This window comes from Solanum stenotomum, chromosome 5 (assembly GCF_019186545.1).
Source record: "Solanum stenotomum isolate F172 chromosome 5, ASM1918654v1, whole genome shotgun sequence".
NCBI classification, from domain to species: Eukaryota; Viridiplantae; Streptophyta; class Magnoliopsida; order Solanales; family Solanaceae; genus Solanum; species Solanum stenotomum.
Genome location: NC_064286.1, coordinates 56,091,641 through 56,117,542, shown reverse-complemented (window position 1 = coordinate 56,117,542; position 25,902 = coordinate 56,091,641). Strand labels below are relative to the sequence as shown.

At 32.7% G+C, this 25,902-nt stretch overlaps 1 protein-coding gene and 1 pseudogene across 1 annotated transcript; both read right to left on the bottom strand.

The window, feature by feature from the left end:
- Nucleotides 1-6,303: 6,303 nt before the first annotated feature.
- LOC125866399 (uncharacterized) lies at nt 6,304-14,390 on the bottom strand (annotated as a pseudogene).
- A 4,257-nt stretch (nt 14,391-18,647) lies between these two features.
- On the bottom strand, nt 18,648-23,256 carry LOC125866378 (geraniol 8-hydroxylase-like). Its single transcript, XM_049546774.1, has 3 exons — nt 22,599-23,256; nt 21,993-22,277; nt 18,648-19,420 (listed from the first exon to the last, which is right to left on the bottom strand). The coding sequence occupies exons 1-3, from the start codon at nt 23,196-23,198 to the stop codon at nt 18,815-18,817; spliced, it is 1,491 nt and encodes a 496-aa protein (XP_049402731.1). The 5' UTR covers nt 23,199-23,256; the 3' UTR covers nt 18,648-18,814.
- Between the last annotated feature and the right edge of the window lie 2,646 nt (nt 23,257-25,902).

Genomic DNA, 25,902 nt, shown 5'->3' with positions numbered 1-25,902 from the left:
TTTGAGTTGAATTGTTCATGCCCATAATTCCGCATGAATCCTATAAGTCGAGCAGTCTTGAGAAGAGAAGTATCTTTGAGTCTTTGAGTTGAGTCGTTCATGCTTATAATTCCGCACGAACCCTCTGAGTTGAGCATTCTTGAAATTAGTAATATCATTGAAGTTCTTGAGTTCCAAGTATTTGAGTTCTATCTATGGTTATTGAAAACCTTGCATTGAGTAGTTCATGTCCATAATTCGGTATGAACCATATTTTAAGAAGTCTTTTACAAACGTTTTAACTTTGTTTTAAGACTTAAGTTTTGAGTTCAGTAAAGAGTAAAGAGTAAAGTTTGAAGTCTTTTTCTTCAAAAGTATATGGGGACTAAGTATTCCCAAAGAGTTTATAAATGTTTTCACATTTAAATAAGAACGGAAACTGAGATTTCCAAAGGGCCTTCGGGCTAGTTTTCAGAAAAGAGTAATAGCTTTCTAAATGAAGCAAGCAGGGAAACTGAGATTTCCAAGATAGCCTTTGAGCTAAGTTTTTGAGCAATTATCTCAAATCAGCAGAAAGAAGTATGTTTTTAAAACATAAGAGCTAGTATATTTTTGGGAGTAGTATTGAGCACCGATATGGGGGAGAGTTTAGACAACTCACAGCCTCCATAAACCATGTAGCCACCATGGGTAGAAAAGGGTCATACTTTTTAGATGAACCTTTTTCGAAATAGACTAGTGGATCCATTAGGCAGTTCAGGTCCTATACCTTTGGCCGGGTATAGGATGCGCTGGCAGCGTGAGGTAGATCGCTGTATCATCACTATAGCTCTTATGTGATGGTTGTCGGTTAGAGAAACTCCCACAGAAGTTATTGTATTTTTATATACATCAGTTTATTGTATTTTTATATACATTTCAGAGTTATGTTGTATCCTTGCATACACACAGATTTCACAGCATGTTTTTAAACAGTTTGTTTCTTTATATTGCACTTGTTTTAAATTGCTTTATATTGAAATGAGTTCAGTCATATTGAGTTGAGTATTCAAAGTTGAGTATCCAGAGTTGAGTATCCAGAGTCGAATATCATATCTTTGAGTCGAATATCATATCCTTGAGTTGAGTATCTAATCTCTGAGTTGAGTATCTTATCCTTGAGTACTTCTGAGTTGAGTAAGTTTGAGTAGTTTGGAGTATTCCTTGAGTTGAGTAAGATTGAAAAGAGGCAAGTATGTTTCCTTTTTATCAAGTTTCAAGCTTATGTTTATGTTTTAGAATTCCCCTTACATGCTCGTACATTCCACGTACTGAGCCATTTGGCCTGCATCTTTTCATGATGCAGACACAGGTATTCAGGATCATCAACAGGAGCTTCGTTGATACATCCGAGAGTTCGAGTTAGCTATGGTGAGCCTCATTGCTTCCGGAGGATTCCATTTACTTTCAGTTGTTAGGAGGTCGTGGGTATTGTCCAGACTTCCATCATTGTCATTTAGAGGCTTCATAGATAGACAGTAGAGTTTTAGAAGTCTTCATTTATTTTGTTAAATGTTTTAAAGACTAAAGTTGCCTTTTTATGGCGAGTTGTATATATTTTATTAGACAAAGTTTTCTTTGGACTTAAAGTTTGTATTTAAGTCTTACGAACTTTTATTTCAGTTTTTAAGTTTTGTATGCTTGAATCAGTTTTCCGCTTGTAGTCAGCCAGGATGAGGGTTCGCTTGGGGACCAGCAATGGTCTTCGAGTGCCGGCCACGTCCAGGGTGTAGGCTCGGGTCGTGACAATACAATTAGAAGCCAAATTATACAATAACTAGACGTGGGCCACAAAATGGAAATATTTTGTTGGACGATGGCCTTTTTGAGTTCATTTTGAAGAAAATTTAGGAGAAAGTACTTAATTACACAAATATTCCTATCATATTTACTAGTTCTCCCTATAATTTGAAATAATTATATTTATCTCACTATTTAATAATTTAATATCATATTTCAAGTTAGATACACCTAGATGCATATTTTTTCCTACCTGATACACTGAAATAGGAGAGAGGCAAATGAGGTTTGTCTATGTATCCCAGATACATGCAAATCACACTAGATACAGACTATATGCATATATCTAGTGTGTTTCACATGTATCTGAAATACCAGACACGCAAACAAGATATGAGAGTGGTGAGCGAAATGGGAGGGAGGCGAGCGAAATTTGTCTATGTATCCCACATGTTTATCCACTTTGACATAGTGTATCTAGAACAGTTACACCTAAGTTTGACTTCATGTATCTCGAGATACATGTGTCTGGACGTATCTGAACACACTAAAATCTAGTAAGATTCATAATATTGAATACTAATTTGTATCTAAATAATTAGCTTCTAAACTAGTGGATTTTTGTAAGTTATTCAAAAAAATTATTGGTCCTTGCAAAAGCAACTCTACGACTAAGAGACCATGATTGAAACTTCCACGATTATTTAAAATCTCTTTGGCCATAGAAATTATTTCAATCTTTTCAGAATAATCTTGGTTAACATGTAGGAGGACACATGCTTGAATTCGAACAACTACCGATTGTTTCTAAGTTCGGGTATTATATATTACTTTCTGTTCACTTTTATTTACGATGTATTTTATAATTTTATTTTTTTATGACAAGGGGAACTTGCATCCGCTATTCTTTTGGTGCGCACAGGATAAAATCTCTGCTCCTATGCAATAGCTCGCAAACCACACAGGAGAGATAACCCGCACTAAGGAAGACTGGTGCGACGAGCTCGACCCAGAAAACAAATCCCTTACTTTCGTTGCCAACGGGTTTCGAACTTGAGACTCCCAACATGGAAGTCCCAAGCTCAAACTACTAAAAAATAACAAATAAAATATATATTTATCATAATATTCATATTAACATATATATATTCTAAGATACTTAGAAATGATTTGAAGAATAAATAAGGGAAAATTGTATATAATGGCAAATGATTAATTCAAATTAAATGGTATAACCACAGTTTGATTTAATTGTGTCCCGTGGCAAACTGTTTGCCAGCCGCCTCTCTCCCTAAATTCTCGCTCGCCACTCTCCCTCTCTCACTCGGTCCCTCTGTCGCTCACCTCTCTCGCTTTATACAACATAAATGTATAAATTGTGTTTATGTTTGTATAAAGCGAGAGAAAATTGTATATATACACTTGCAAAATCATATAACTTCGTCCTATACACTTATAATTATACAATATAAATATTCTCCTGCCCAGTTCTCTTTTGTCTTTCTCTCTTTCTCGCTTTATACAAACACAGATTATACAAAATACAATGTATAATTTATGTTTGTATAAAGCGAGAGAGAGTGATATTTGATATACAAACGTTTTATTTCGATTCAATTGTATACAAATTCAAATTTTATACAGATATACAAACACATAAAATTGAATTGAGAGGTTGTCAATGATTTATACAAACGAGAGGCTAACAACAATTTATACAAATGGCCAGCCAGCGAAATTATACAAATATGAAGAGGAGCCAGCGAATTATACAATTGCTTCTTTTGTATATATGTATAGCGAAATAGGCATAACTTTCATTTGTATATGTATAGCGAATTATACATATATATGTTTGCTATAAAGCGCAATTATGCAAACTTTGCTATAGTATACAAATATGATTTTTTTGTTTGCTATATGTGAAAGTTGCTCAATAAATAATAAATGTCAAGAGTAAAACTTGAAAAAAAAAATATACGTACTCCCTTCATCCCACATTAGTAAAAATATTTATTTCAAATTACTTATCAATTTACAAAATCAAGATAGAATTAATTAAAGGGAAAATGCATAAGTATCCCCCCAGCCTATGCCCGAAATCCCAGAGACACACTTAACCTTTACTAAGGTCCTATTACCCCCCCTGAACTTAATTTATTTATAATATTCTACCCCTTTTCGGCCTACGTGGCACTATCCTTGAAAAATTGTCAACATGCGCTGGGCCCACAAGATAGTGCCACGTAGGCCATAAAGGGGTAGAATATTACATATAAAATAAGTTCGGGGGGTAATAGGACCTTAGTAAGGACCTTAGTAAAGGTTAGGTGTGTCTCTGGGATTTCGGGCATAGGCTGAGGGGTACTTATGCATTTTCCCTTAATTAAAAAAATATTCCAATTTATCTTTAAAGTAAATTCTTTTTAAAAGTATAAATATTATAAAGTTCAAAAAATAATAATCTTTATTGTTAATCTTGATATCGATGAATAAGTAAATAAATAAAGTGTATCAAAAAAAGTTAAGAGATAAATTAGTAAAAATATTTTTTCTAGTTATAATTTTTTAAGAGACGAGTAAAATGGATAAATAATTTAATACAAAGACAATAAATTTTCCTCTTAATATACTAAAAATTAAATATTTTCTATAAAAAATTTTTTTTTTTAAAAAGTGAAAGGAGGAAGTACGCATCATTAATTTCAAAATGGCGAAGGCTGACCCTTTTTGTGCTTTAGCTTCCTAAAAGAATTTGAAAAAATTACATAAATAGACAATTTAAGATATTATAATCTCAAAAAAAAGTTACGATTTAAATTTTTTTCAAAAATCCCTTCTATGATACATCGTTATCCTCTTTTTGGATACATCTCTATCCCCTCTCAGATACATCCCCTCGAATACATCTCTCTCATTAAGTAATATATCATTTGCAATCTGTAAGCTATAAATCCGCAAGTTTCCTGATGTATCAGAAATTCTATAATTTTAAGGGATTCGCAATCATATCTTTGTAAGCATAACAAGTTTTATTGGTATTTGAGAATTACTTTATATATATATATATATCCTCATTTAATTCGTGACTTTAACACTGGGTGTTTGTCAAAATGACACAGCGCAACCATATATAAGGTGTCTAAAAAGAACAAAGTCCAATTGAAGCGTCCAAGTGACTTTAGTCAACTTTAGGAGCCCACCGATGGATTCATCCTTTAGATAAAATTTTCTCTTTTTTCCGCTTCTTGGTTTGCTTCTTTATTTTCTTAATTGTAGTACAATAATATTTTTCGAATTTATATCAATTAATATATAATGCTTTGAAAATATTTCAAATAAAAAAGTGAGTTTAAATCAAATAGATTTTGAAAACAATGACAAATCACCATTATTGCAAAAATGAGTTTTTAATATTTGTTATTATTTTGACAAATTGAATAACAAAAAGTGAGTTTAAATCAAATAGATTGAAAACAATGACAAATCACCATTATTGCAAAAATGAGTTTTTTAGATTTGTTATTCTTTTGACAAATTGATGGTTGAGGTTGGTTCTTTAATTTATGATATATAGCACATATGTTCAAAATTTATATTTGGATGTTAAATTATATATGTGCTATCATGATGGGGACCATTTTCATCCATGTACAGTAGAAGTATGGTGCTCGACCCTTTGTATAGCATATGCATTGGTGTGGTACCCGATCCAACTATGAATTTTTAGCAGCCAAATTCACATTATTAATCAAGAAGGTCTAAAGTAAGGGCGTACAAAATCGAACCAAATCGTAAATTGAGTCGAATCGGAAAAAAAATTCGACTAGTGGTTTGGTATTGAAAAAAAAACCAACTATATTTGGGTTGGTTTGGTTTTAACTAAAAAAAACAAATCCGAGATCAAACCAACCCGACATTATATATGTAATTTTAAAATTTTATTTTATACATAAAAATATTTACTTTGATATAATTTTAAAATATTTCTTATACTATTTCATAGTTTTTTATCTTTTAATAAATTATTTCAAGTTTAAAACTTAGAATTCGGAATGGTCCAATAAAGATTATAGTTCATATATGCTGATAATTATAATAAAAATTAAATTAAAATCAAATTAATACTAATGCAAAAAGAAAATCAATTCAACACTAAGAATGACAATAATATTCAATATTTATTTTTTAGTTTTACATTGGTTTAGACAATTAAAATACATAATCTAATTTTAATTTTCCTTAAATATTTAGTAATGTAACTAATACTTATTAAACCTTTTTTAGCATGATTTAGTACTTTTAAATTATGATCATTTTCATTATGACTTTGCAATATTTATTTTATATGATGATTTCATAATTATTTTTTATTGAATATTTTAGTGTCATCAGTACTAATCTCATATTTTGTGTTATTTTCTTAAGAAACACCTTAGATAATTGTATTTTGATTGGACTAAAGAAATATTTGGAGCACAAGTTAATTATATGTTTGTATGCAAACTTTACCTAAAAAATCCAAAATCTGAAAAAATTCGAGGTTTATTGAAGCTCATCTCTAACTTTTCTTATTGCATCCAAGAGTTCCGGTGTTGTCTTTTCGAACTGCACCATAAAATTGTAAAGAGTTCTAGATGCGATAAGTGCTTCGTTGCGCATAACTGGTTCCAAAGGTATAGTATCATGTCACGACCTAAAAATGAACGTGATGGCACTCGTCTTAACCCACCAAGACAAGTCAGCCTAAAACTCAACCATTACAATAAAATGCGGAAATTTTATAATAAACTCAAATATACCTCCAAAATCTGGTTGTCACGTGTACAAGCCTCTAAAGTATTACAATTGAATCAAAAGAAAAATACAAGTCTCATATGACATTGTTTCTAGAGTAGAACAAGATCATAAACAGGAGTAAGAAGGATCGCTGAGAAGACAAACAACTACCTCACAAATCTCCCAGAAGCCTCGAAAAAGAAGGGAACAACAAGTACCACAAAAATTCAGGCTCGTAACCTACAAAAATTTGTAGAAGCAAGGGGTGAGTACCAAACCACACGGTACTCAGCAAGTAAACCTCTAAACACGAGCTAAGGGGATAGAATACAAGTACTCCTTACACCCCAACCGAACCTTCACAATTACAATCTGAATAAAACTAGCCCAACCTAACAATTCACAATTTACAAAACACATAGCTCAACACAACACTCTAACAATTTCATATCCTCAACAACAACACTCTAACAATTGTATATCTTCAACAACAAGCTCAATATTGATCAGTCACAAGTTCCATAGAAAGGCACTCACAAGATCAGCAACATACAAGATCAAGTTCACCAATAATAAAGAAGTGCAATGCAATGAAATGCAATGTCAAGTATAGTAATGCATGTCTGACCTAATGATACACACCCGTTGTCTCTCAGTCCGGGACCCATGGGGGACATATCTGTCCATGCATCCATCGCGGCGCGCGATACGACCCTCGATAATAGTAACCATCGCGGTGCGCGATACGTTCCTCAAAATATAGTATCCGTCGCGGCGCGCGACACGTCCCTCGAAATATAGTATCCATCACGGTACGCGATACGTCCCTTGAAATGGTACATCCCCTTTATTTTCTTATTCTTTCTCAATGCACATAACACTTGTCACAACCATGTCTCAGAACAATACAAATGACATGTTCACACAAATAATGAGGAGATGGCCATTTTCATAACATTGCACAATTCACAACAAGATAATCAAGATACAACATCAACAATGATTCAACAAGCCTTTCAAACAATTCCCAACACATCACACAAACAATTGATCACATTGCCTTTTATTATCCCTTTTTCATCATTAGAATTAATCAATGTGAACAAGTCAACCCATCACCAAGCCTCATTACCCTAAACACATATTACATGGAAATACATGAATTCCATACACTTAACAAGGGTTTAGAAATCCACTTGCATATACCAATCTCACTCTCTCTTCCTCACCTTATGACTACCTTATAATCATTCCAATAATTACCTAAAACAATTACCCACTAAAACTTGTCCCCCAAATTCAAAGAACCCACGTGTAGCAACATTAATTGAAAGCAGCAATAGCTTCTAAAATCAGTATGCTACTCTTTATCCTCCCCTTGAAAACATATTAATTGATTCATGAATTTACAATTCATTACGTATTTAAAAAGTTCCAATTTGAAATCTCACCTGGATGCAGTTCGCAACTTGCGATACCGAAACCCTTGTCCGCTCCTTCTTCCCGTTTTTACTTCCTTTCTCAATTAATTATGTACTAAAAGTGATAAATTTAACTCACTTATTTTATTAAATATAGGCTAAATGGTATAGGGTCTTAAATAATTTATCACTTTAGCCCATTAACTATCGATTAAGTCATTTATCTACAATTATCCATCAGTTAATTAACTCAAGTTAAACAAATAGTTTAAAATTCTCAAAAATGCCATACCGGGTTATTACATTATCCACCACTAAAAACCATGTTCGTCCTCGAACATAAAGTAAAAGAAAGAAGAGAGACTGGCGTTATCAAAAACCTAAGTTATGACCTACCAGTTAGTGTTCATCTTTCTAAGTGAGCTCTTCCTCAAGACCATTCCATCAAAATCAACCGCTAAGAACTGAACTTTCGTAACAAACCTTGGAAGATCTATAAATCAAAAGTGATTATTAAGCCACAACTAACTCATGATCCCAATCTAAACTCAAACTCATTTGACCTTAACACAACCATCATGACGAATCTTTTCTCGCATAACCAAGATAACCTTTTGAATCAATACTGACTACAACTAGAAGTGATCTTGAATCAACCATCAGACACTCATAATGCACAAACCATTACACATCTTATCAAGATTCCTTTCTCACAACATAATCCTTCCATAAACTTGAGTTATAAAAATTGGATCTTTAGACATTGAGTACTCATCAGGAGAGAATCAAACTTATCTAACTCAAAGAAGGAGATGATCAAGTAACCACCCAACAAACAATACATCCAAGTATACAAAACCTCTAACAGTACTCTTAGACAATTGGAACTCTTCATAGTAGCTCTTATATAAGTTCTCATAAGAAAGGTCATGTGTGTAGAACTACCGGTATACTTTGACTATCCCAAACAACACCAAATCTATCATAAGTGAAATGACCAAGTCTGTCCAAGGATCCTACCCTATCAAGAAGAAATAAGAGGATCGGTGCATCCGATCCACCACTAAGGATTCACCCATAGAAGTAAAAACACATGTGGGCGTATGCAACGAATCATACTCCAAATCATGTACAAAACGAAATAGGTGATCACATATGAATGTACGGAAGTAAGGTCGAATAACACAAGATACTCCTTCCATAGTGCCCATATCAAACATTTTCATCCATCTAACTCCATCTCCTTAATTTTTAGCCACCCACAATCAATTAGTCTAGTCTTCATTACAATCGTAAATATTACTCGATTCATTGAATCCCATATGATCTTCACAATACTCCATTAAAGTCAACACTCCTAATACTAACAATTCATCGTAACCACACTGATCATTTACCTTACTCTCAAACCGTTACTAGTATCAAAGTCTTTTAACAAACACATTATCACCTCCAAAATTTTCAAACTATGGCACTCTCTCTTTCCAAATAAGCATTTTATGATAAATACGAGTCCCGCACAAGGCTGATAACAATAATTTCAAATTTGATAGTACCTTTCCATCGAGATAAAACTATTAAATCACACCCAAATTCAACTCCACACAATCTTTCACATACCAAGTTTCAATTACCATTCAACCTATCATATACCTCATGTTAAAACTTAGAGAAATTCTTGGTCACTTTAATAATTCGGTATACTATAAGCTCATAACCTCTACTCACTATCAAATGCCTATGTAGCACATCATAACTGTTTGTATCATCCTACCAATCCCCTGGAATCCTCATTAATCATATAAAATTGTAGGTCCACACCGTTTAATATCCATAAGTTACCTATCATATTTTGAACAATCTAGCTCGACATAACCACATAGAATCTTCCACACATCATTGCTTGTAACCCAAACCAAAACTCCATATTTATAAAAGTCGATGATAAAATTCTAGTAAGTCTATCCCAACCAATTCACATCCATAGTCATATTAGAACTTACATATGAAAATTCTTACATCCTTCAACTCCGAACCAAAGTCTATATAAGAGGCCTTATTCCTTCACATCTCTTAAATTCTTTCTATCACACAAATTTCAAATACCTTGAACTCTTCAATACACTAGACTCTTTTTCCTTTCGCTGACTTGCTTACCAATCTTATCTTTTGACCAACCACCTATGATATTTTACCTTATACTTTAAACCAAAATTTTATGAGAAGTACTTTCTTAGGCCATTTAACAATCAAAAGTAACAAACTCTACGACCCAAACCCTGCACATGTTCTTCCAAATGTTCAATACCCAATGCGATCGATCAATTCTTACCTTACTAATTCATACCTTGACAAACCACATTACCACGAACGTAAGGTTGCAATGAAAAACTTGAATTCTGATTCCAACTGTGCCAGCTATCAAACTCAAAAACACAAAGCACTTGTTACCACACTCAAATGGAACGCCTATAGACTTTTTTTCTCAAATCTAATCCAATCGTTCTAACCAATTGATTAACCCATGACACTATTACCATGACCGGAGCAAAACAAATGAAACCACGTGTCTCTGAACCCAATTCTCAACCAATCTAAAGATACATCATTGGCCATTACAATTAGAGTAAATATCATTGTTCTCTCCTCCTATAACTTTCTATGCAACAATGTTACTCACCAAATAGTAGCAAACCACAACCTTAGGTACTCATTAGTATTCCTTACAATACCAAAAAAATCGTTTAACCAACAGTCCTTATTATATTGTTGCAACTCAATCACAATCCATCACGAACTCTTATTACCATCATCCTTAGTTAGCTCTTGTCATCACCACGAAGTCAACCTTTTCATCAATATGACACCTTAAACCCAGTTATACCAATCAAATTCAAAGGACTAACCCACTTTTATATGCACTTTTTACTAAAATTTCCAATTACCTTCACACAAGTATACACTTTGAGACTTCCTTTACTCATAAGCTTGTCATTCTTGTATATATCCATTCCCTTGGACCTTAAGATGAAAGCACAGGCCCTCATTTAGAATCCTTGAGATACACTTCACAACCTAAACACATCAATACCGTACCAAAGATCCACCACTAAAAGCTTCCTTATAAATAATGCTTAACCCATTCGTCCGTAGTAACAAGCTAGTTGATTTTTCAAATATGAATGCAACATCAAATCTTATTAATTATATGAGCATGTGATACAACTGATAACTCTTTAAGTAGTTAGTATTCACACTTGACAATCAACGTATCCGCTTCCATCTACCACTAGTACCACATCGTGAAAGTCCGTTAGATCCACCACTAGAACACATCATACCTATTGAGAATATTGTACCCAAATAGCCCACACATTTCTATCCATTGAATAAATGCAATACACTACTAAATTCATTTGGTCTCTCATCCAAAGTGATGCATTCGCATATCGGGTCAATAGTAGGAGTAACACACTCCATAACTCCTACCAAGTAAAGATTGATACCATTATAGTAGTCGTACCCTGACCCTCTTTGATATACACTCAATATATGAAACTACAATAGAAATTTTGACCTCAATTAGCGTAACATCACTCTCATCATTCACTAAGTAGCCCATATATGTTATGAAATGTTTACTAAATGTAGCTTCTAAAGTTATCACATTCAGTATCTAACCTTATTTTTAACATTTCACTTTCAATTGTCAAACCACTTCAGATATTGCCTATACCACACAAATATTGATCCCACTGCTAGATGACTAGCCTAAACAAAGTATAAGACAATCATGAAATCCCTTAAACCAATGTTCAACCTAATCCTCCAAATATCCTCAAAATGTTTCGTCAAGTCATCACTTAACTCAATCTATTTGAATCGTTGAACATTCCAAATCTGACAACACATCCTTCCTATAAACCAATCACTTTCATATTTGTAACAATTCTAACATTCAAGACAATACAACACACCAAATACTCACATGAGGAACTGCGCACAAGTCATCACATAAATGAGAGAAAATGGAATGAAGCGATAAAAAATCAAATTGGACCAAAGACGTAGATAGAGATTCAAAGAAATGAGGATTTTTCATTAAAGTCATCATAGCATCTCGTAGATAAGTACAGACGTCTCCGTACCGATCCTCGAGACTCTACTTAGACTCGACTTGTATACACGTAAGACCTATGAACCTCGGCTCTGATACCATTTTGTCACGACCTAAAAATGAACGTGATGGCACTCGTCTTAACCCACCAAGACAAGTCAGCCTAAAACTCAACCATTACAATAAAATGCGGAACTTTTATAATAAACTCAAATATACCCCCAAAATCTGGTTGTCACGTGTACAAGCCTCTAAAGTATTACAATTGAATCAAAAGAAAAATACAAGTCTCATATGACATTGTTTCTAGAGTAGAACAAGATCATAAACAGGAGTAAGAAGGATCGCTGAGAAGACAAACAACTATCTCACAAATCTCCCAGAAGCCTCGAAAAAGAAGAGAACAACAAGTACCACAAAAATCCAGGCTCGTAACCTACAAAAATTTGTAGAAGCAAGGGGTGAGTACCAAACCACACGGTACTCAGCAAGTAAACCTCTAAACACGAGCTAAGGGGATAGAATACAAGTACTCCTTACACCCCAACCAAACCTTCACAATTACAATCTGTATAAAACCAGCTCAACCTAACAGTTCACAATTTACAAAACACATAGCTCAACACAACACTCTAACAATTTCATATCCTCAACAACAACACTCTAACAATTGTATATCTTCAACAACAAGCTTAATATTGATCAGTCACAAGTTCCGTAGAAAGGCACTCACAAGATCAGCAACATACAAGATCAAGTTCACCAATAATAAAGAAGTGCAATGCAATGAAATGCAATGTCAAGTATAGTGATGCATGTATGACCTAATGATACACACCCGCTGTCTCTCAGTCCGGGACCCATGGGGGACATATCTGTCCATGCATCCATCGCGGCGCGCGATACGACCCTCGATAATAGTAACCATCGCGACGCGCGATACGTCCCTCGAAATATAGTATCCGTTGCGGCGCACGACACGTCCCTCGAAATATAGTATCCATCGCGGTGCGCGATACGTCCCTTGAAATGGTACATCCTCTTTATTTTATTATTCTTTCTCAATGCACATAACACTTTTCACAACCATGTCTCAGAACAATACAAATGACATGTTCACACAAATAATGAGGAGATGACCATTTTCATAACATTGCACAATTCACAACAAGACAATCAAGATACAACATCAACAATGATTCAACAAGCCTTTCAAACAATTCCCAACACATCACACAAACAATTGATCACATTGCCTTTTATTATCCCTTTTTCATCATTAGAATTAATCAATGTGAACAAGTCAACCCATCACCAAGCCTCATTACCCTAAACACATATTACAAAGAAATACATGAATTCCATACACTTAACAAGGATTTAGAAATCCACTTGCATATACCAATCTCACTCTCTCTTCCTCACCTTAGTCACCTTATAATCATTCCAATAATTACCTAAAACAATTACCCACTAAAACTTGTCCCCCAAATTCAAAGAACCCACGTGTAGCAACATTAATTGAAAGCAGCAATAGCTTCTAAAATCAGCATTCTACTCTGTATCCTCCCCTTGAAAACATATTAATTGATTCATGAATTTACAATTCATTACGTATTTAAAAAGTTCCAATTTGAAATCTCACCTGGATGCAGTTCGCAACTTGCGATGCCGAAACCCTTGTCCGCTTCTTCTTCCCCTTTTTACTTCCTTTCTCAATTAATTATGTACTAAAAGTGATAAATTTAACTCACTTATTTTATTAAATATAGGCTAAATGGTATAGGGTCTTAAATAATTTATCAATTTAGCCCATTAACTATCGATTAAGTCATTTATCTACAATTATCCATCAGTTAATTAACTCAAGTTAAACAAATAATTTAAAATTCTCAAAAATGCCATACGGGGTTATTACATATCATCTTCAACTTCATCCTCAACATTGATTTTTCCGATGCTATCCATAATTTCTCCTAAGCTCAGGAGCTCTGAACATGTATCACTTTCACCCGTATAATCCAACAGGTTATTATTGTGATAACCGAGATCATTAATCATGACCTCAATTTCATTAATGGCGTTTTCACAAGTGAGTTCATTCAAATTCTTTAAGATTGCATCCCTCGAATGAATTTTACAGTGTCGAAAATAATTAGGTATTGTCTCTGCTGAACATTTGTTGTCCAAGCAGGGATTGCAAAATTGATAGCATCCAAAACATTAATCTTTGCTGGATCAATTTGTCCCATTTCATAGTCTTTAAATATCCTACGATAATACATCTTGTAAGCTCTTATTATCCTAGCATCACAAGGTTGAAATTAGTAAGATACAATGATTTTGATGTATTCGTTGTACTTTATTATAATATTTTTTTTATGTGAAATCAATAAATATGATACATAAATTAGTAAGAACAATGATTTTGATATAATCAAAATTAACCTTTATTATATCTCAAACCATTCTTTAAATTAATAAATATTAATTTATCGATTAAATAATGTCACACCCCAAACTCAAGGGGCGCAACTGGCTCCTAATGCCAAAACTAAGGCCCGAGCCGACCCTACTGAACCATTTACTACTAGCGCATGGCAGCCACACATGTTTAATGTTTGTCCATGTAAAGTCTACAAGTACCTCAATAAAAAAATGTTTGAAGTTGACCTTGACAAGCCATGCCAATCTTCAGACAAAAATGTCTAATGTTTGACCACCTTCACAGGGCCATACTTCAGACAAAAATCTTCATAGTCAAACACAAATTTTCAACTTCAATTGTGTGCATTTAAAGTTGTGATCGAAGTAGAAAACTTGCAAAAATTAATTAACACCAAATATAAGTTAAATAACTATCTAAAAAGCGGTATTTGCGCATGTCGTCTAGTATTCCTTTTTGAGTTCGGGAATTTTCTTTGTATAGTCATTTGATATTTGAAATCTATCTAGCCTAAGTTATTTCAGCCAACAAAAATGACTCGACAAAATGGGAGGATCTGGGGCAGTGTGGGGAGTTTAAACCTGGAAGAAGTTTAACACTCTTTTAAGGAGGCGGACCAAAACTACCCATGCACTCCAATCCAGGACTACCTACTGGAAAACAGAGGCTACATAGAAACTTAAGGAAATGAGAAGAAGTGTGAAGACTTACCGAGGGAAGGAAAATCTCTCCAAAAGACAAGATCTGTGAACATATTAAAATATAAAGAGCACAACCCATGTAACCTACGAGCAGAACTAAAGACGGAAAAGTGGTTCGTAGCAAAACAAAAGGTCACAATACAGGGACGAAGGTACTTACTCTTGTTAGCATACACACCAGCACGAATTATTCCAAATCAATAGAAAGTCGAGGCTTGAATTATTCCAAGGCGGTAACATATCTTAGGAGAAAAGAGGTGGAGAGAGGGGCAAGAATACAAAGAAGGTAATGAGGGGATCTGCTTTATGAAACCCTACTTTAGAAATATATATATATATATATATATATAGCCTCACCGGGGTAAGAGTTGGATTGGACTTTAGGTGGGTAGAATAGAATGTTATTCTTTTATGTGTTTTTTTTATTTGGGCTCGGTATTGGTTGGGCTATGCCTGAGGTAGTGTTTATTTTTTTATTTTGAGATTATTAATAAAATACCAAAATTTTCTTTTAAAAAAATCTATGAGATCTTTACTTCATTACATCTTATATATATATATATAATGCATCTACTTTTATCACGATCCAAAAATGGACGTGATAACATTTGTCTATTCCCACCAATGCAAGTCTACCTCAATCCAACGAAACGAAAGAAATGCGAAAATATAAAGCAAGACAAGATAAAAGTGAAAAACTTATTCTTTCTATTATAGCCCCAAAACTTGGTTATCACATGTACAAGCCACCAATACATAAAGTGCAGAGTTTAGATATAACTACAAGTCTCAATGTCTTTATTTGTCAAATAGAACAAAGCATAAAATAAGAAACAACAGGGCCCGCCGGGATGACAAACAACTTCCTCTCAAAGTCCTTGAACAAGCCTCGAAAATAGAAGAAGAAGAGAAATCACTCGGTACCATGCTCAAAACCTAAACAAGTGTAGAAGCAAGGAGTGAGTATTAACCAACACGGTACTTATCAAGCAACCTAATAAACAAGACAAACTAGCTAGAAATTGAATACTCCTTTCATCCCAATCGAACCTCCTCAAACTACAACCTACATAGAAATCAGTCCAACCTAACAGTTTCACAATACACAGTTCACAAGGCTTGGCCACATAATTTAGTTGTCACAATTCAACAATCAACACGAATCAAGTATGTCAATCACAAGTAACAAATAGATCGATCAGAAGTACCAAGTAGATCAATCACAAGTAACAAGTAGATCAATCACAATAGTCACCTCATGCCGAAACCATTTCCCTTTTGGCACAATTTCACTAGTCGGAACCATTTTTCACCAGCTTTATATCACATCACTAGCCGGAACCATTTCCCTTCGGCTCTATTTCATATCACTTGCTGGAATCATTTCCCTTCAACATAATATAACAAGTCAGAACCATTTTCCTTCGGTTTTATATCACTTCACTAGCCGGAACCATTTATCTTTGACTTTATATCATATGTCTCATCACAATGTACAACAATCAATTAAAATAAGCAATTTCACCTCATAAGAAAGAGACAACAACTCAAGCAATTCAAGTCCACATTCATGCGATCAAAGCATTTCACCAATCAAACAAATAAGGGTCACAACAAGGAAATTCACAAAGCATAATGATCAAACGTTGCCTTTTAATTAATCCTTTTTTAGTTCCTTAGGATTAATCAGGTGGAACAATGAATCCATCATCTCATTCTCATTACTCTCCAACACACACAATCTATTTCTACTAGATTTACAAGGTTTAAGAGATCATTTGCCTTAATTCAATCAAATAGTCAATACAAAACTTGAGTCTTCTCCTTCCGAACAACGTCCAAAGCCACACAATCTATTTCAATCAAGTAACCACAATAAGATTTGGGAAACAATAATGCCCACATTCTATACTTTGAAAAATTGGTCAATCAACTCAAAAATCCAATTCTGAAGATGAGGTTTGAATACGAAAACCTTTACTTGAAGATATTACCCAAGATATTTGGCTCTCATTGGTGAAAATCATTTCGTAAAAGGAATTAAAATTAATTCACAATCTTCATTTCAGTTTAGAACTTAAGTTTTTGAAAAACCTTGTCATTTGCCAATCAATATTCTAAGTTTTGATGTTAAAATCCATAAATAATCAAAGGGAATAAAGCTTTAGGGCCACAAAAGCTTACCCAAAATATTTAGCGAAAGAAATCTCTTCAAAATTACCTCCAAAGATTACACCAAGCTCAAAAATGGAAAATTGGGATAAAACCTTGAAATGGGCAGCTCTAAAACCCTCTTTGATGTCGCAAAAGCGAACCCAAGTGCGCTTAAGCGGTTATCGCTAAAGCAAACCCCAAAAAAGTGGTGCCTCTCGCAATAGTGAAGCCTCATTCGCTTCTGCAAAATTAGCTTAAGCAACAAGTCTTCTGAAAAGCGAGGTCTGCAGGCTTAGCAAAATAAACACAACCAAACATAAATCATTGAAGGGACCATTGAGATTCATTTGAAACCCCGTGCACTTGAACCATACTCGATATTTCAGACTCAATGGAACTGTCGAAACACGAATCTGAGGTCTCCTTGACCCAAAACTCGTGAAAGCCACAAGAAAGTAACATAATGTCTAAAAAGGTTAAAACAAGCTCGGGACCTCTAATAAATTAACCAAGACCTCACCTAGGCATAAAATTATCCCCCAAATCCAACGGAGCTCTTAAAACTCCTATCCGAGCATCCGAACCCCGAATGCTGACCAAAGTCAATCCAAAGGCTAAATTTCCACAATTTTCTAACTTAGGACCTCAAATCCTCAAAAAGACTTGGAATTTGAAACTGACGACTCTCTTAGACAAGATTCCACATTCTAAGACCGATAGAATCGATAAAATTTCATTTTGACACTCGAAACACTAAAAGACTTCAAAAACCACTTTTAAGCAACTTAACCTTTCAAAACCACAAACTATTCTCAACTTTTTACTCAAAGTTCAAAATCAACTTTTCAAACTCAATATAAAAGACTCAGGGTAGATATCGGGAGGGGTAAAACGATAAATTCATGAAACTTTTCAAAAATGACCGACTGGGTCATTACATGTAAAAAACCAACAAAAGGTTGTTTTATATTTTTTATCACCAAACTACTCACAAAAAGTCAAAAACAACTCCAATTTATAGTCATAACCAAACATTATTAATTTCCAACTATCATTTTTCACTTTAAAAATAAAATATATATTTTTCAATTTTGACAAGGAAACATGGTCAAAAGCTTTCCACCAACAAAGGAAGAAATAATATGATAGAAATGAAAGATAACCTAAGGAGACGAATATATGTCCCCATTTGAAAAATTAAATGTCAAGTGGACAATCAATTAAACTCTATATAGTAGCTTTTCTCCAAATTTCGTGAATTAACGGGCAAGGTGTTTATTAAAAAAAAGACACTTTCAAGTGCAAAAGAGGACCAAAAAATGTAAAACATACAAAATTTATTTTGTTTTGAAAAGGAAAAGGACCAAAAATAATAAACCTGAAAAAACAACAACAGTAGGAAATCTTACGTGCACTCAATTATTACATTATACAAACATCAAAGAGGAGATGGGATAACTCGCAAAGGATGAGCTTTGGATGAGATGAAACTAAATGTTTCCTCCATGTCTAAGTCTTTTGGCTCAATGTTTGCTTCAAGTTTCCAATTGAAGGAATTCAAGAGTGAACCCAACATTATTGGGACTAATCTCAATGCCAATGGTAAACCAGGACATATTCTTCGACCAGCACCAAAAGGAATCAATTCAAAATCTTGCCCTCGCATATCCACTTCTAAACTTTGGAATCTCTCGGGTTTAAATACCAAAGGATCCTTCCAAAAAGTAGGATCTCGGCCAATCGCCCACACATTAACTAGTACTAGTGAGCCCTTCGAGATGATATAGTTACACATTTCAACATCTTGCTCAACTTTTCGGGGTATTAAAAATGGAGTTGGTGGGTGCAATCTCAAGGTTTCTTTGACAATGAATTGCAAGTAAGGGAGTTTAGGAATATTTGATTCTTCTACTGGTTTTCCTTTTCCAACGATTTCTGCAAGCTCAACTTGGACTTTCTTCATAATTTCTGGTTGTCTTAGTATTTCTGCCATTGCCCATTCTAATGTGGTTGTTGGTGAATCAGTACCACCAGAAAATAAGTCCTGTAATATTTAATAATTCTCTTAAATTATAAATTTGGGGTATAGGCAGATTGACATGAATTTGAACGATTTAAAATGGATTAAGATGATAAATATATGAGCCAATAATTTGTCTAAATATTATTTGGATTGAAATATATGGGGTTAAAATGAACTAAATAAATGGAAAGATTCATAAATACTTGTGAAAGCATAAAATATTCCATAATCTACAATTATTAACTAAAAATCACATAACCTACAATTATATTAACTAATAAATTACATAATCTACAATTCATTCCTTCAATTCATTCCCCCTCTTGTGAATTGGAGTTAATATCTTAAAAGGTCACTCAACTTAGAGAATTTATCTAGTAAAGTCATTAAACTTTATTTTATATCAATAAAATCACTCAATTCATGCATTTGTATCAATAAAATCACTCAACATATGTATTTGTATCAATAAAATCAATCAACTAAATTGGGCAAAATTGAATATTATTTTTATACCATGAAACATAAAATCCCATAAGTAAATAAAATTAAATAAAGCTCATTAAGAAATTTTATGGACAAATTTAATTAGTGAAATAAATATTCTTATGGCATTTCAATAAATAAATATACAATAATATCATATGAAATTTCCTGCTCTACAATTATCATTTATAGCGAAAAAAGTTAAGTACCTATCATTTTCCATGAAATTAAAGTGTTCCACAAATATTTTTATAGAAAAAATATTTATTTTTACATGTTATAAAAAGTAATTTAATGATAAATTTAGTTGAGTGATTTTATTGATATAAATACACAAATTAAGTGATTTTATTGATACAAAACAAAGTTCGATGACTTTACTAGCTAAATTCTCTAAGTTGAGTGACAATTTAAGATATTAACTCTGTAAATTGTGATACTCTCGTCTCTCGATGGTAATACTCTATTTTTTCTCTCTTTGGTTTCATATACTTTAAAAACTACAGTAAATCTACAATAGGGTTAGTACTGTGGCTGGCAACCCTTCAAATAAAATCAAAATAGTTATTTTAAATATATAAATTGATCCCATTTACTATCACGTTTGCTCTGTTCATGGTTCATTAATTAGCAATTCAATTCTATTCTCTTTTTCAATGGTTGCTAATACAGGTCAAGTATGATACACACGGAAAGGTTTAGTGGGTCGATGAACTCCTTAGGTCTATCAATATTGTCCTAACAACTACTTTCAGAAAATACTTTAACCTTTACATTTTTAAAATTCAAATATTTTAAAGGGATAAGGGTTTGAAAAATACCCCAACTTTGGTCGGATTTGCTGTTGCGATACTAAACTTTCATGAGGACCTATTACCTCCCTAGACTATTTAATACCGTATTTTAAACATATATATTTGTCCACGTGGACATAAAAAATAATGCAAAATTATAAATAGTAATGCGTCCACGTTGGCACATATATACCTTTAAAATACACTATTAAATAGTTCGGGGGGGGGGGGGGGGNTAAAAAATACGGTTAAATAGTCTAGGGAGGTAATAGGTCCTTATGAAAGTTTAGTATCGCAACATAAATCCGATCAAAATTGAGGTGTTTTTCAGACCCTTACCCCTATTTTAAATAATGAATCCTTTAAATATTTAACTTCAAGGATCAAAACCACACATTTTCCATAATTTAAAGTTCAATGTGTACAATGGAAAGAAAAGGATTACTCTAGAAGAGGTATTTTCTTTACTAGTCTTCTATACTATAGGAATAAATTGTTTTGACTTTAAATAATTTATTAGTTTGAAAGAGGGAAAACGTTTTCCTTAAAAGGAGAAAGAAAAGAACATTTTGTTATTGATTGCATTTTAACTTCTCTTAATGATGTTTAACGGTTGTTAATTGTTATTGCCGGGGTTAATGACTGATAATGTTTTCTCTTTCAAACTCTTCTTTTTTTGCTGAAAAGTATAAATAGGGGCGATGGTTCTTAAGAAAGGATCATAATTTTCTAAAAAAAACACTTACCCACATTAAACTTGATTGAAAGAATTAGTTAGGAAATAGCATAAAACTGCAACCCTAGATTCATTGTTCTTAAACGAGTTTTATAAAAGTTTCAACATGTTGTAAGTTATCCTCTCAATTCATTTAGATTATGTTGTTTAGTTATTAGGTAAGATTTGTGATCTTGAATAATGCTTTCGATGTGCATATTCCAACACTGCATACCCTATCAATTCTCATAGTCCCATATGACTTTTCATAATTAACTCGATCCCTTAACCCTAGAAAAATATAATAGGGATAGATGTGACATTCAATGAATCTTTCTAATGGCTCACACTCATAAGAAGGATGGAGGGTAAATTTATACTAAATCTCATAGTTTAAGGGTATTTTAGGCCCTTTTCCATTAAAAATCTTCTACCACACAGTTAGCCAGTTCAATTAGCAACACAAATCCAAGTGTATTCTCGATTATTATTTTCTTCTTCTTTCTTACTTCATAATGAGACCGGGAGGCGGAGATGGGGGTGAAGGAAATGTTGAAAATATTCTAAAATTTAAAGGATAAAATAGAAGAGCACGAACCAGGAGCAGTGATTTTATATGATTGTGATCTATCTCTTTGGGATTTTCTGCACTGAGGTTGAGTAATACTTCCAAAACATCATTCTTTTCACCGTGGCTGCTTTGTTTTTCCTCTAATCGTTCATTGATCAAATCACCTAAAAGTTTAAACAACTTACCAAAATGGATATTTGTGCGATACATTATTTTTTGAAGATCAAACTTTTCAAGTATAGGGAAATAATCCGCTAGGTTAATCTTCCCAGCCTCTTCCATGATGCCCCAAATCATATCCTTCAACTCAACCTTTAAGATTAAAAAGGGTCAAAAACAAGGCATTTGATATACTTCTTCTACTCTAATTTATATGACTTATTTAATTTTTTTAGTCAGTCTAAAAAAGAACGAAACATTAACTTTGAAATATCAATTTTACTTTTAATGAAATGATTTAAAGTCACACAAATATCTATCACTTATTTTAAAATACAAGTTTCAAAAGTCTTTCTTTCTTTTTTAAACTTTGTATCAAGTCAAACTAACTCATATAAAATGAGACGCATGGAGTACCGTTTGGCATAAAAAAAACCATAACAAGGTGTGCACAATCATGTTATTTAGTTTTACCTTTGAATCCGAAAAGGGGTCAGCCAAGTCCTTGGAGAAAAGGGTGTTGCACATCAAATTGAAATTAGTCTTGAAAACAACTTGACATATATCCAAAGCTTTACCTTGTTGACTACATTTTGCACAATAAGCAATCAACTCTTTCACCTTTTGAGACCTTAGATGTTCATTCACATCAAGCCTATTGGATGAGAAGATATTTGTGTTCAAGATTTTCCGAAGCGTTCGCCATTGAGGACAAACAGGAAGACATGCCACAGAAAATTTGCAATGGTTATGTGCTTGGAGGGCATTAGTGATAAATCTAGTGGAAAAGGCTAAGTCTTGCTTTTGAAGGACTTGTTTTGCCATGGTTGATGAAGAAATGACCACTAGTGTTTTTTGTCCTATTTTTAAACTCATAATTGGACCATATATTTGTGCAAGATTGACTAGTGATCTATGAGGTTTTGTACCTAACAAATGAAAATTTCCAATAATTGGCCATGGTGATGGACCTGGTGGAAACTTTTTGTTGCCTCTATTGCATATTTTTGCTATAATAATGTAAAAAAAGCTCAAGGCCAAAGTTGATCCAAGCACAAGTGTATAGTTATCCATTTTTGATAATCCTTCAACTTTGATACTATTCACAAAGTTGATGTGTAAGAAATTTGCATCTATATCAATGGGGAATGCACATTTATATAGAGGAAAGACGGAGTAGTATCTGAATTATTTGTCTAGAATTTTTTTAAAAAAACAACTCAATTATGCGGGTGTTTTATTGCCTGCTTAAATAATTTGGAAATGATACTATTATATCGCGTTTCAATTACTTTCAGATTTTAAAAAACAAGTATTATCACACACCAATCAATATGTTACACATATTAATTTGACTTATTCCCTCCATGGAGTAGTTGAATTGTTGAGACATTTTTCATTTTTCAAATTAACTTAATTGTTCAGTTTTCAAGACTACATTTAGAATGTTCTTCCAATTTTATCCTTCATTAGTTAGTATTGAAATTAGTGATTAATTAATATTTAGTTATTTTAATCGTAATTTTGACAATAATTAATAAGGGAAAAAATGGAAAACTATGTTCAATTTATGTCTTGATCTACTTTTCTTAAAGGGAGTGAAACACCTCAAAAATTCAATTAATATGAAATGGAGGGAGTATAATATATATATATATTTTTATTTTAGGTTTTTCTTTATTTTTTTCTCATTTACTTTTTATTTTTTTATTTTACTTTAATTTTGAATTCTCCTTAAATTTCACTTCACCTCCCACCCCACGTTCAACCTGATCCCCACCCCCATTTTCTTTCTTTCTTCTTCTCCTCTCACCCCCACCCCACATTCAAGTTGAGCTCCTCTCCCATTTTCGTTTTTTTCTTCTTCTTTAGCCAACTTTTTTTTTTGGGTGATTTTTTTTAAAAAATCATACTATTTTCTAGACTTTGTTGAGTTATTGATAACAAAATTAATTATTTTTCTAAGAAATTTTAAAATTTTAAAGGTACCATCAATTAATTTATCTCATTTTCATATAACTTTCAAAAATTAAAAATGATAATTTTGAAAGAATCAATGAATTCTCCAAAAATAAGAATAGCTTGATTGAAATTCAAATAAAATAAGTAAATGATACCTTATAATCATCTTGAAATCTAATGGGTTTATCAAAATTTTCAAAATGTAAAAAAATATTTATATAAAGGTTTAAAATTGAAGAGAGTTAAACTAATACTCCTTCTGTCCCTAGTTACTTGTTGACTTTTGAATTGACACACATATTAAGAAAACAATGATTGTCATAGTGAATTTACCATTTTACCCTTATTAATTATGAAGTGGAGGAATTAAAATTTTAAGATTTTCAAGAAGTTTTACATTTTTCAAAGTAATTAATTGAGGGTATAATAGATAAAAAAAATTTGTCCTTTCTTGATTTGTCAAAATTAGGGGTGTGCACTATTCGGTTTAGTTAAATCGAATAACCAAACCAAATCAAATCGAATTTTTATTTGAATTGGTTTTTGGTTTTTCAGATTGGTTTTGGATTAATAAATTACTTTGTTTGATTTTTTGGTTTGATTTCGGGTTTTAAAAAATAAAAATAAAAAAAACCCGAATTATATATATATATATATTATGTTTAGGTTTAGAATTAAGTTGGAGTTAAACACTTTTGTCCCTTTTTGGTTATTGCCTTTAATGATGATTACGTTTATATTTTATGATTAAATTACATCTATAATAGGTATACTTATAAGTATTGTGTTGTAAGTTTTACTTATGATCTATATTAGAAAGTATATTTAAGGGATTAAATATTATTACTTTGGTTATGTTATTAATTATTGACATAACCGAATAACCAAATCGAAAAAAGCCGAACCGAATAGGGGAAAACCAAACCAAACCAAATTTATTTTGGATCGGATTGGGTTACACTTTTACAAATCAAAAACCGAAAAATCCAAACCGAATAGTGCAAAATCAAACCGAAAAAACTAATGCACACCCCTAGTCAAAATAGACAAGTAATTAGGGACAACTAAAAAAAAGTGAACAAGTAATTAGGGACAGAGGAAATCGTAATAAAAGAGGGAGGGTGGACATGTGGTAAAAATTGCGACATTGAAATTAAATAAAGAGGTTCAATAGAGATAACAATGAATTTTGAAGAAAAAAAATAGAAAGAGAAACAAAAAATAATACTCGTAAGAAAAAAGAAAGTTAAAATAATAAGAAAAATAAGAAAATATATTTTAGAAAAGAATATTTGTAAAAATAAAATTATATTCATTATTTTACCTTGTTGACACCTTTCTTTATCACCGCAGAAATAGAACACGTTGGAATTGTACGACTAGCATACCATGTGCTTGCTAACTTTGGTGACTTTTCCCCAAAAATAGCACAAAAACGTAAGCTACTGCAACATTAGATAAGTTCTTCCGTCAAATATTAGATAATATGTTCATTTAATAGTAAATTCTTTGCATAAATATAAATTATAAAACTATCCTTTTCAATTCTTCTGTAATTGGCGTTAAAAATATATATTTTAGCTGCATTTAACATATTTTGCAAATGACTTTAAAATATATATCGACCGTGGATTCAATGACAATTAATTAATGTCAATAAAGACTTTATTACTTTTCGTTAATGAGTATATTTATTATCGTTAAAAGTTATTTTTAATTTGTTGTAACAATATGTGGCTGCACCAACAAGGGTTGTGATGGAGTGATAAGTACTCCTTTATACTTAACCAAGAGGTCTCGCGTTTGAGCCCCTTGG